Here is a 12,794-nt window from a genome sequence, read left to right on the forward strand (position 1 = left end):
TAGTTTCAGGTGTGGTTTTGGGTCAGCCAAAGGTGCCGGACTATCAGGCTGATAAACTGAGGAGGTGTTCCCTGGAAGAATCAGTGTGCTCGTCTTCTGATTGAATACTGTCTTTCTGCTGGTAAAGATAGACTTACATAACTCTGTTATTCCAGTGTAACTGCTGTAAATGCAAATCAAATTCTAGTCATGACATTTTCATCAGATGTATTTATTTCCATTCCAACAGAAACACTGCACCTTTACAGGCTCTCCATGATGAGAGCTACACTATGTGGATATGGGTTTTGTTTTTGGCAACAATACAGTTTAACACTTACATGGCTCTTCAGTTTCCCTGAGACAGAAAATGCAAAAAAAATACCTACAAAGTTTACATTACCATCAACTGCTCCTCAAGTATTATGAAATCATTCTAATACACTAACACAGCAAATGCAAAAACACACAAATAACATGGCAAATAACACAAATATCAAGGCTGGAAATAAAATAAATGTTTCTATAGTTCTGCTTGGATTATTTCAACAATTCAGAACTGAACAGAAGTTCAGTACCACACCTCAGTAGCCAGTGGTCAGTCTTATCAGCATTGGTGAGCCAATAAGCATATATATTCCAAAATCTACAGCGGTAATATGCATGTCATTAGTCAGTTATTCTGTATTCAGTTGTGGTCAGTTAATATTCTGAGTTCTAGCCTCACATTCAGTTCTGGTTTAAACCTCATCCACACCCTAAAGCATCATTCAGGAGTACTGAAACAGAGCTACTCAGCCCAGCACACAACTCTATACACTTAAGAACTGAATTGGTGGATAGTACAAGATCATCCCCAGATGAATTACGTCTGTCCAGGACTTGTTTAGCTTGGGTTTTCACCCCAGAATAATCTTCACGTATTTTACTCATCAGAAGTCAGATCAGTTATGTCTGGTGCTGCTTTCAGTCCAGCCCTGGATCTAAACTTTGTATCTACGAAATGGAAACTTTATAGGAGAAGGAAAAAAACTTCACTGGATTTTTCTGTCTGCACATGTGCGAAAACAGATGGCAGCAAAACACTTTCGGAGCGACACTAAAATCAAATACATGCTTGACGGAGTGAAGGATTTAAATACTTTTCATCTTCCTGATGATGTGGGTTCATATTTTCAGGTAATGAACCACAGTGTTTAAAAAGTAAAGCGGTGTGATGAAGTTTCGTGTCTTCTTCTGTGTGTTTAATGGCAGAAATCCTGACTGGATGTATAAATTCAAGTTATCAGATTAAGTGCATGTAAACTCGCTGGATGTGAAGAGCTGAGGCATTTCATATTGTGTCAAAAATGAAAAACATGGTTTTCTTCTGACCCGACGACAATATGTTGATCAGTTCATACTGATTACGGTCACATCCTCCAGTTTCAGAATCATTTCTGTAGTTTGCTGTAGTTACTTAGAGTTTATTTTAGGGATATTAGAGGTGTTGCTTAAAAGAAAACAAAAGAAAACAAGGAAAACATGGCATTGCTGTAAACGGCGTATGGGACCTAAGCCCAGTACTCATCAGTGATTACGTTATTATTTTATACTCTTGCCTGATTATACTGAGTGTCTTTACTAAGTATAGTTTACTCAGTACTCTTTCCACCACTGAAATTAATCTGAATGACCTGAGGACCCCTACCCACCATTTTGTGGTGGACAGCCAAACCTTGCTAAAAAGACAATAAATGTATTTCTCCACTAGGGGGTGAGATATGCACGCTAAAAAGACTGTGTGGCTCCACCGGTCAGAAGGCTGGCCTTTAAACTGAGCGGAGTGTTTCTCACTCGAATCCTAACAGAAAACATCTAAGGTCACTTTTTTAAAAGGTATCTGGTGTCAAAACAACCAAGTTCACGACAACATAGATGAGCCACCCCTCAGAACTCATCACTGTAACAAAGCAGGAAAATGACTGGACGGACTGCTAGAAAAGTGCACTTGTTCCTGTGCACGTCTAAAATGGCACTTGTGCTCAAATTTCTCCAGCAAGTCTACAGCAAAGTCTCCGAGACAAACTTGTCCCACTTCTCCAGTAAAGCTGCAGTGGCTTTATCCTTCAGCGCTGAGGACAAGGAGCTATACCTGAAAAAGAGAAGGACAAGAAACCTCAATCTAGCAGAAGCTGCGCAATCTAGCCGGAAGCTCTGTGCATCAGTATTGAGTTACCTGAGAGAGTTCACGACGAGCTGTTTCAGAGTGGCTAAATTAGACCTCATGCCTCCAAAGCCCATGAAGGCCTGGTAGAAGTCGTAAGAAAGGCCCGACGCCTCAAACAGAGCTGGGTCATCTGAGCTGATCACCATGGGGTGGCCCTCTGCCATCAGCACGGCAGCTGGATGGTTTCTCAGGTCTGAAACCAGCTTCAGGACCTGGGCAGAACAAAAGAGAGAGAAGCATTCACAAACTCCACTCCTGGAGGACAAAAGCACTGGACTGTTCGGTGTTGACTCGTTCTGACAGTCTGCTAATTAGTAAGCCTTTTGTGTGTTGCATCAGGGTGAAGAATACACAGTAACAGTGCAGCCTAAGAAAGCCAGATATCCAGATATGAAGAATTCAGACAGCTCTGCTTTATTATCTGCTTGGCACAATGTTGTAAAACACAATAAAACAAAGTATTTTTCACTGAGACTAAAACTAAAATACGGCATTCTTCTGGACATTTTAGTGCAATGGCCCGTTTCTGTTTGCCAGGTTTAACATGTTGGAACAAATACAACGTAAAATAGAAAATGTGCTGTAACTTTTGCACATGCCGTATTTTGTATTTTATTTTATTTTTTTACAATAAAGTGAAATTAGGCAACAGTAACTGCATTAAAATGTGCAGAGGCGTGTTCTCTGTGTAGAACATGTTCACTTATTTTCAAAGCCTCGTTTGAACAGGGGCATCCTAACCTTTGCATATGACACAGGGACACAAATTTTGGGATTACTGAATAAAATATTTGAATAAGACCTATTTGAATAATATCTTTTATACAAGTCCTACGGCTCTGTTCCAAATGAAAATGTTTTCAGCACTTCTCGTTGTTTACTTTGGAAGGCACTGTGGTCAAACTAAACCATGTCGTGTGAAGAACGTACTTTTGGCTGGGTTTTACTGCGAGTTATTTACATGCATTAAAATGAGTCGATATTCCACCCACCAAGAGGGAGATTACAATAATATGGTAGATAATTCCGTCATAAAAAAGAGTGTATGGTACTAAAACGGTCCTCACATGAAGATGAACAAAAGGATATTGTACCTGAACCTGTTAAAACTCCAGGGGTGCTCAGTCCTGGTCCTGGAGATCTACCACCCTCCTGAGTTTAGCTCCCACCCTAATCGAACACACCTGTTCCAGGTAATGAACATTACAGCCAGGTGTGCTGGATCTGAACTTCCAGGGTGGTGGATGTCCAGGACCAGGACTGAGCTCACCTGCACTGCATAAACAGTCAACCCTCCATTACACTGTGCCACACTCTCCCCACACACACATAGTACAGCTGGGTACTTTCAAATGATGATAAAGCAACATGAATAACTTAAAACATCGGAATTTTATCGGAGATGTCGGATGTCTGCAAGACTTTCTCAAACCCTGTTAAAACTCAGAACATGCTTTATACGGTGCCGTAAACACTTTAAAGCAAGAGGTGTATTTATTCAACGCTCTCTGACTAAACTAGTGCCACCTGATGGAGGATGATGCTGCACCTGGTTAGAAATGGGGCAAACCTCCACTGCTACATCCATCTTCCTGGCAAGCTCTTTGACCACGGGGTGGCGTGTCATCGCGAAGCCATGGCCAATGCGAGAGGTGTTCAACAGCAGGGCGTCCATCATGTTCTGATCGACATCTGTGCCCTCCGAGTCTACGCAGAAAAGTTGGAGAAGTTGTTCTAAGACAGACTGAACTGCAGTCGTTCCTCTGAATTAACCCCGGAAGCTCCGTGGCATGGCCACGTCTCACATTAGCGCTCACTGTTCAGAATAATTTAATGCATGGAAGAAGACGCAAAAGCAGTTCGTAAGAAGTTATAGGTGAGAGGACTGGAAGCGAAGGCTAGTAACAGCGAGCTGAAAGGTGGTATACCGGTCTCGCCGGCATGGAAAAAGTAGGGCAGATGGATGCCCCGCTCCTCTGGCAATTCCAAGGCCTCTCTGAAATACCACAGAGGCCGTCCGCTGTCTTCACGCCCCACCTACAACCAGGAGACGTTCTTTTTAAGAAGTACATTTAAAATTCTGCATAAATTAGTCCTTAAGATGTAAACAAAGTGACTCAGTGTGGCCTGATGTGAAATACCTTCTAGAGAAATTTACCAACTCAGAATTTGTCACAGTGGAGGTCATATGGACTACATGTCTAAGAGTTTAATGCCGCTGAAAGCTAGAGTTTTTATAAACAATAGTTTTTTATTTGTAAATCCATAGTAAGACCAAAATGGACCCCAGAGAAAACGTATTTTTATCAAATTTACTACTATTTTACTGTTTTGAAGAAATATTTATATATATAAATAATATGTAATTTAATATATATTATAATTTAGCTGTGATTACCACGTACTAAAGCACATCAAATGAGTGTGAATGGAGCTGACCATCCTAGAGATTTCTAAGCAATTACAAGCAGGTAATACAAACTAGTGTAACATTTGTGTTTAGGTTTGTTGGGCAGTGATTGTTGATTTTGCTCTGGACTCAGTGTTACTGCAGTTGCACTCACGAAGTCAAAGCCTGCCATGATATCTGGAAAGTTCCTCTGTAGTGTCACGGCTTCCTCCACAGCCTTTACAGCTTCTGTTAAATTCAAACCCCTGGAATACACACACACACACACACACACACACACACACACACACACACATTGGTCTTGCATATAAAAACAATTCACCACTATCGTCTGTTTTCAATCTGTTCTTAAGAAAAGGTTCTAAGAAAAGGTTCTAAGAAAAGGTTCTAAGAAAAGTCTACGGCAGCTTCACGATGTATTCTTAACCTGCAGGACTGTCCGCACCCATGACCTTAAATGTGTGTAAATTTGTTCTTATGTAAGAACAACAACAGTGGTTCTTCTGAAGACATGGTGAATGTCAGAAGTGCATGAGTGGGTTTTAAGAAGAACATTTGGTGAATGAGGCCCAGTGTTTTAAGACTCTAACCTGTGGACGGTGAAGATCACTCTAGCACCTACGAAGTCTGGGTACTGAGCCCTGAAGCGCTGGAGCACCTCCTGACAAGCCCTCATGCTCCAGTCTTTACTGTTTCTTCTGCCATCGAGCTCATAGGTCTGAAAAACAGAAGATTCCATTTCAAACAATAGTGGCCCCCAAAAGTATTTGGACACTTTAACTACTTGGTTGCTTCATAAAAATGTTTAACAACTTGATATTTGGCTCAGAGAGAGGCACTTTCAGCACAACATGAAACTGACCGTGTGGAGAAAGCCTGTAGGAGAATGTCAGCCAGGCTGCACTAAGGCTGCTGGAGAGCCCAGAGGAAACGTCAAAGTCTGGGGCCGTTTTTAAAGTGGTGATGGTGAGTTTGTGGTTATTGATGGAATCATTAACTCAGAAATGTGCAAAGATATTGTGCATGCAAACCTGCTGAAATGTGGCGGGGGGGGGGTCTAAAACACCATCCACCTTTTGAAAGAATACTACAGTCTTGTAAAATAAGTCTTGGAACTGTCTCTTTAAATAAATGCCAATTCAATACAACTGTAGGTATGGCACAAACAGCCACATTATTTGGGGCCACTGTCTTGAGAAGCAAGCAAGAGATGAAACAGTTGAACGAGAAGTTGCTATATAAACATAATTCTGGACCACTGCTATTGGTCCATGACATCCCCACACAACACAAAGGGCAGTTGGCATTTTAAAATTAAAAACCAATAAGCTTTTGATATGACAGGACATGATGTCATACGTACAGGCGGTAGTAGAGCTCTTATTTCCACATACATGATGTTGTCCATGTAGAACTGCCTGAGGCCTTCATAAAGGTAGTCCTTAAAGATGGGGGCATACGTCACCAGTCCATAGGCCACTAAGAACGCCTGTTCAAACCTCGTCCAGACAACGTCTTGGTCTGGATAGGCTTCGTCCGGATCCTCAGCGAACAGTGTGAGATTTCGAATAAAGCTGTGGATGCCAGCAGTAAATATTAGGACAAATAATCATTTGTATTTAAACATTACCGTAATGTTCTATGGTTTGTGGTGTTATCATTGCTAATGCCTTCTAAAGGGCTACTGCAGCCTAAAACTAATTTTATATGTCATTTACTGTGTTACTGCAGTATCTTGTAGCACAGCCTTGTATCCCTCAGGCTCATCTGATTGATAGACCTCACAATTTTACATACACTATATTTTCAAAAGTTTTCACTCTCCCATCCAAATCACTGAATTCAGGTGTTCCAGTCTCTTCCACGGCCACAGGTGTATAAAGCCGAGCCCCTAGGCCTGCAGACTGCTTCTACAGACATTAGTGAAAGAATGGGTCGCTCTCAGGAGCTCAGTGAATTCCAGCGTGGTGCCGTGATCGGACGCCACCTGTGCAGCAAGTCCAGTCGTGAAATTTCCTCACTACTAAATATTCCACAGTCCACTGTCAGTGGGATTATAACAAAGTGGAAGTGATTGGGAACGACAGCAGCTCAGCCACGAAGTGGTCGGCCACGTAAAATTACAGAGCGGTCAGCGGATGCTGAGGGGCATAGTGCGCAGAGGTCACCGACTTTCTGCAGAGTCCATCACTACAGACCTCCAAACTTCATGTGGCCTTCAGATCAGCTCAAGAACAGCGTAGAGAGCTTCATGGAATGGGTTTCCATGGCCGAGCAGCTGCATCCAAGCCTTACATCACCAAGCGCAGTGCAAAGCGTGGAATGCAGTGGTGTAAAGTGCCGCCACTGGACTCTAGAGCAGTGGAGACGAGTTCTCTGGAGTGACCAATCACGCTTCTCCATCTGGAAATCCGATGGACGAGTCTGGGTTTGGTGGTTGGCAGGAGACGGTACTTGTCTGACTGCATTGTGCCGAGTGTAAAGTTTGGTGGAGGGGGGATCATGGTGTGGGGGTGTTTTCAGGAGTTGGGCTCGGCCCCTTAGTTCCAGTGAAAGGAGCTCTTAAAGCTTCAGCACCAAGAGATTCTGGACAATTTCCTGCTCCCAACTTTGTGGGAGCAGTTTGGGGACGGCCCCTTCCTGCTCCAACATGACTGCACACCAGTGCACAAAGCAGGTCCATAAAGACGTGGATGAGCCAGTTTGGTGTGGAAGAACTTGACTGGCCTGCACAGAGTCCTGAACTCAACCCCATAGAACACCTTTGGGATGAATTAGAGCGGAGACTGTGAGCCAGACCTTCTCGTCCAACATCAGTGTCTGACCTCACAAATGTGCTTCTGGAAGAACGGTCAAAAATTCCCATAAACACTCCTAACCCTTGTGGAAAGCCTTCCCAGAAGAGCTGAAGCTGTTATAGACCCTATGGATTATAAGAATGGGATGTCACTCAAGTTCATATTTGTGTGAAGGCAGATGAGCGCATACTTTTGGAAATGTAGTGTAGTTATCAGTTTTCATTCATCAATATTCTGTCACTGCTGTATTCTGCATCATGTAAATACTTCATTCAACCATTAGAAATCCCCCTCGCCAACTCGAGCTCAGAGCTTGTTGTCATCCTCATCTGATCAGTCATTTCTGTTATTTGAGTAATCCATTCTGTCTACTGTACTGATGTTCTGAAGACAGTTCAGCTATCTCCCCTCCTTCTGCATTCACCAACGAAAAAACAAACACCTGTCAAATCAGACCGTCCCCAAAAGTCCACCCCAAAGCATCTGGGCTTTCTCAAAAATTCCTCACACCATCAGAAGCGGGGTTTCCAAGTCAGTACACTGTAACATCTCACTCTAGATTATAGCAACACCACAGTGGGTTGTGAGCAATGTTTACAACACGTTTTCATTCGTCGCTCGTCTCTTCGGCCTACCTGTTGTCCAGCTCAGTGCTGTTCATCTTCCGTCTCAGTGTTTCCAGCAGAATCCACGTAGAGCAGTGGGTCTGAGGCTTAGGCTGCCCAGCAGAGAAGAGAAATCGTACCGAGTTATCAGCAGTAAAGCACACGTAGCAGTTCTCTCTGTAGGTGATGTTCTTTACCAGCCATTCAACTCCCACCATGGCAAAGTCATGGACATGTAGCGCTGCGCCTGCAACAGATAACCGACTTCTCAGGTATAGAAAGATGTCACAGCCAAACACCAAGTGACCTGGAGCACTAAATAACAGAAAACTCCTGGTCCTGAATTTAAAGGGGAATTCTACAGATTTTCCAAAATGTCTGGATAATTACATTTTTAGGATTTGCAGAACTTGCAGAACTGTTATCATGATGACACAAACCAGATGTCTGAGGATTTTAATGCCTCTAGAAACTACACTGGAGTAAGCTATTACACAGAATGTTTGCAAATATACTGTCACGTCACGTATTTTACAGCAGCCTTCAGAAAGTTCTGGCCTAAAATTTAGTTTCAAATCTATTCATGACATATTTGCACTGTAAGGCAAAATATTTCCCAAAGGAAGCAAGTTTTTTTCAGATGTACCACTATTTTACCATTCTGTAAAAGTTATATATATATATCCATCCATCCATCCATCCATCCATCCATTTTCTAAGCCGCTTCTCCGTCAGGGTCGCGGGGGGGCTGGAGCCTATCCCAGCAGTCTTCGGGCGGAAGGCAGGATACACCCTGGACAGGTCGCCAGTCCATCGCAGGGCAGACACACAGTCACTCACACCCAGGGGCAGTTTAGCACGTCCAATTGGCCTGACTGCATGTCTTTGGACTGTGGGAGGAAACCGGAGAACCCGGAGGAACCCCACGCAGACACGGGGAGAACATGCAAACTCCACACAGAGAGGACCCTGGTCACCCGGCCGGGGAATCGAACCCAGGCCCTCCTCACTGTGAGGCGACAGCGCTACCCACCACGCCACCGTGCCGCCGTTATATAATATATAGTTCTATAAAAAGTATATAATTAAATAAGTATAAATATTTATTATGCAGGGCTTTTAGTCTATTGCTCTACTGTGATTTAACCCAGCAGCTCTTATCCAAGTCTCAATGTACAGCACATATTTTGTGTTTTCCGTGCTCTACCACACCTAAGGTCTCTTTCATTAAAAATAATGTAATATTAGGTTATATTAATATTATTATTCACCTGCTAATCTCATTCAGAGCAATTAGAGCAGGGAAACGGTGTGCAGTGCATCGGATCACAAAGACTGAGACGCTCTGATTTAGGCAAAGGGATGTAAAGCTTTACTGAAGCAGCGAAGTGTCCTAGATGAAGGAGATCAAAGTCACTGTACCTTTGGGCATCTTCTGTAAAAAGCTGAAGACTGGGCTCCGTTCGATCAGAGGCTTTGCTTTAAAGAAGTGCATTGACGGGGGGAACTCTGGTAACGCCATGTCCTGCAGCTTCAGCTGGTGGAGCTTTTCGTCGAGGAGCTTTTCTTTGTCGTTCAGCACCACGCTGCCTCCAATCCCTCTGATCATCTCCAGCTGCATGAGAGCTTCTCGCCGACGTGGATCTGGCCTTCCGCAGCACAGCGGCGTGCCACACAGCAACACCACACACAGCAAACCCAGCCGCCTTCCCCAAGGCAGCGCACCCATCGCTTCGAGAAGAGCCGTGGAGGACAGCAGGACACGCTGGACAGCGGACACTGGAGCAGCGAGATAAACCTGCAGGAGTAATATGACAGGTCAGCGCCGCTGAATAGGACGGTGTTTGGAAACACTAATTAAATGATGTGTAGGAAACTGATGAGTACTCATAAATTCTATAATATTTAATCAAATACTTTTTTCTTCTTGTTATTATTGTTATTCTGGACCAGTTTATAACTGCTACTACTACTATGACTAGTAATAGTAATAAATATCATTAGATTTATTACAACTATTATACATTTAAAACTAGTTTATCACTACTAATAATTATTATTTATTAGCTTTATTACTACTACTACTGCTATTATTGGGATGCTGCTGTCGCAACAAATCCTCGTATCTCCATTTTTGACGTTTTCCAGTTTTTCACATTCGCATAATTTGAAAACGTCTGTTGTCCTTTACGCTGTGTGTAAATCTGATGAAGAATGGACCAACAAACACACTCGGAAAAAAGTCCGGTTCCACCGACTTCCGTTCAATGTGAGGTTTCTTCCTTTTCCTGTAAAGTTACGAGGTTTTGTTCTGACATCAACGACTACTAATAACAACTAGCATCATTATACATTCAGAACTACTACTAATAACAATGTTTAATTAGTAGCAATTAATTTATTATTACTATTTTTATTATGGTAGTTCTTATTATTATTATTCAATTATTTTGAAGTTATAAACTTTCCATCTACCGCTGATTATTATACATTTATTTCACTTATGATAACATTATGATTATTATTATGATTAAGACTCTGATTACTGTTATTACACATTCTAAACTAATGTAGTACTATTACTACTACAGCTACTGATATAATAACACATAATAACAACAATAATAATAAAAGGCTTCAGGTTAAAGGATCCAGCTAAATCGGGCTTGGCGGCTGTTTTCTCTTCTCTTTTTCTCTTTCTGCTGTAAAATTCCTGTTAAGTTCAGTTTCAACCGAGAACCACAACCACACACCGGCGGCTGCAACAACAAAGAAGCGACGCAGCTTCGCGTCCCCGCCACTTTTAAACACGCAGGTACGTAAGAAATGGGATTAAAGGTCGTCTCTGACGTTTCAGCAGCGATTTAACCCTGAGCCCAACAAAGCACCATCTGTTCCGCTGAGAGCAGCGGCGGAGCCCCGTGACTCCACGCCCGTTGCTCATCAGCGCCCGGCCAGCCGTCGTTTCTCGTCGCCGCTCATTTTTCACACGGGTTCTTTTTTCTCTACTTATTTTACCTCCTGATAGAAACCCAGGCCGGCTGCTGACTGACTGCGCGACTAGAGGCCGAAGTTTGTCTCTTATCCGCCAGCTTACGAACCTGAAGTCAGCTTCTTGTTCGAATTTCCCCGTTCCACCTTAAATGCTGCAGCAGCTCCATTCCGGCAACGCAGCAGACCCGAACGCCAGAACGTAACTGCGACAGTATTTAAGGTGGAACGGAGAAACTCGAAGAAGAAGCTGACACCAGCTTCGTTCGGCTTTACGAAGACCAGCGAAAACCCTCAGCAGTCATTAAGCAGCTGCTCTGAGCGGACGGACTGGATGAGCTCACCGTCATAAAGCAGCAGATAAAGCAGGAGATAATCGGCAGACTGAGCGGCCTCCCTGCTAACGACGAGCTCAGCGGCCAAAACAAGACCACGTGACATCCCGCGCTGCGCTCATTGGCTGACGAGCAGCAAATATTTACATATCCAGAAGGCTTCGACTAAATCTCGAACTGCTGCCTACTTCTCTTATAGGGCACTACGTGAGTTTGGGCTTCTGCCACCAAATGTGTCACCACTATGGAACTGCAGACACGTGGCTGAACACCAAAAGGCTGTTTGTAAGGGATATTGTGCACAGTTTGGGCGCAGGAGCCACTATTCTAACCAACACACTAGTGCACTACGTAGGGAGCACGGAGCCATTTGGGATTCCGCCCTTGTTGTTGTTCTATGCAGCTCTGCAGGTCTCGGGCAGAACATCGCGCAACTGCCTCAGCAGCGCGAGTTTTGTCGAGAAAACCACTATAAAATGAGAATAAACACAAATAAATACAACTTTTATAAAACGTTACTACGGGGTTTTTAAAAGAATGAAGTCAGAACACAGGGTTTGGTTCCCACGGAGCCTGGCTGGTGACATCCTGTAGAAATAAAAGTAACGCGTGGGAACGAGATCCTAAAGTGCGCCCCCGACTTAGTAAGGCATTGGCATGAGACCATTAAGCCGTGGTCATGAGTTAGGCGTGGGAACGAGATTACGGCTTACTAACCTGTGGGCATGCATTAAGATCTTGTTCCCACGCTTTACTAAGTCGTGGCCATGCATTACTTTTATTTATACAGGATGTCACCAGCGGGGCTCTGTAGGTTCCTGACTTCTCACTCTTCAATCTGAAGTGCACTTCATTTAATTTAAAGCAGGATAGATAACCGAGGCGCTCTTTGCAGCGGTGGTGATGGGAACCAAGGACTGCGGTGTTTTTAACACTAATTCATCCTTTTATTCACCAAAACCAGTTTCTGTACTGAATAATCGTAACAAAAGCAAAAAACCCTTTGGTGACTATTTTGCCTTACAACACTCTGCATGTACCGCTCAAACATACAGATGCATATTTAAAAATGAGATTTGGACCAAAATTGTACTGTAAAATAATAAGCAGCGCATTCACAATCAGCTCATGTAATAACTTCCTGTGACGGAGAGTTCAGAAGCATTAAACTGGTCAGACGTCTGGTTCCCATCACCAGCACTGTGAACAAATCACGAACAGCATTTCACACCAAACCACCTGGCCTGACTGTTCGCTTCTTAAATCACTTAATTATGCAGAAGTTAATAATATTTTTAAAAAATTTATTAATTAATTAATTTAAAAAAAAAAAAAACCACTAAATGTAACATCTCTTAATTTTACATTTTTGTATTTGTTTGGTCGGGAGAAGGCAAAGCTTTGCCCCGCTCATCTTAATTCATTTTAAAAATTAATAAATTAATAAATTAATAAAGAGAACACAAA

The 12,794-nt window shown here is 43.0% G+C and overlaps 1 protein-coding gene across 1 annotated transcript; it reads right to left on the bottom strand.

The window, feature by feature from the left end:
- Positions 1–195: 195 nt before the first annotated feature.
- ada2a (adenosine deaminase 2a) lies at positions 196–11,431 on the bottom strand. Its single transcript, XM_017721039.2, has 10 exons — positions 11,337–11,431; positions 9,424–9,799; positions 8,032–8,248; positions 5,962–6,172; positions 5,189–5,316; positions 4,753–4,843; positions 4,117–4,225; positions 3,738–3,895; positions 2,198–2,400; positions 196–2,113 (listed from the first exon to the last, which is right to left on the bottom strand). Exons 1-10 carry the CDS (start codon positions 11,340–11,342, stop codon positions 2,023–2,025), a joined length of 1,590 nt encoding a protein of 529 aa, XP_017576528.1. The 5' UTR covers positions 11,343–11,431; the 3' UTR covers positions 196–2,022.
- Between the last annotated feature and the right edge of the window lie 1,363 nt (positions 11,432–12,794).

This window comes from Pygocentrus nattereri, chromosome 8 (genome assembly GCF_015220715.1).
Source record: "Pygocentrus nattereri isolate fPygNat1 chromosome 8, fPygNat1.pri, whole genome shotgun sequence".
Lineage (NCBI taxonomy): Eukaryota > Metazoa > Chordata > Actinopteri > Characiformes > Serrasalmidae > Pygocentrus > Pygocentrus nattereri.

Excerpts from the sequence above, each read along its gene's own strand:
- ada2a (XM_017721039.2), bottom strand. Across the intron at positions 4,844-5,188 it reads GTGATCTTCACCGTCCACAG|GGGTTTGAATTTAACAGAAG; the intron begins GTTAGAGTCTTA and ends TGTGTATTCCAG. Across the intron at positions 2,401-3,737 it reads TTTGCCCCATTTCTAACCAG|GTCCTGAAGCTGGTTTCAGA; the intron begins GTGCAGCATCAT and ends TGTTCTGCCCAG.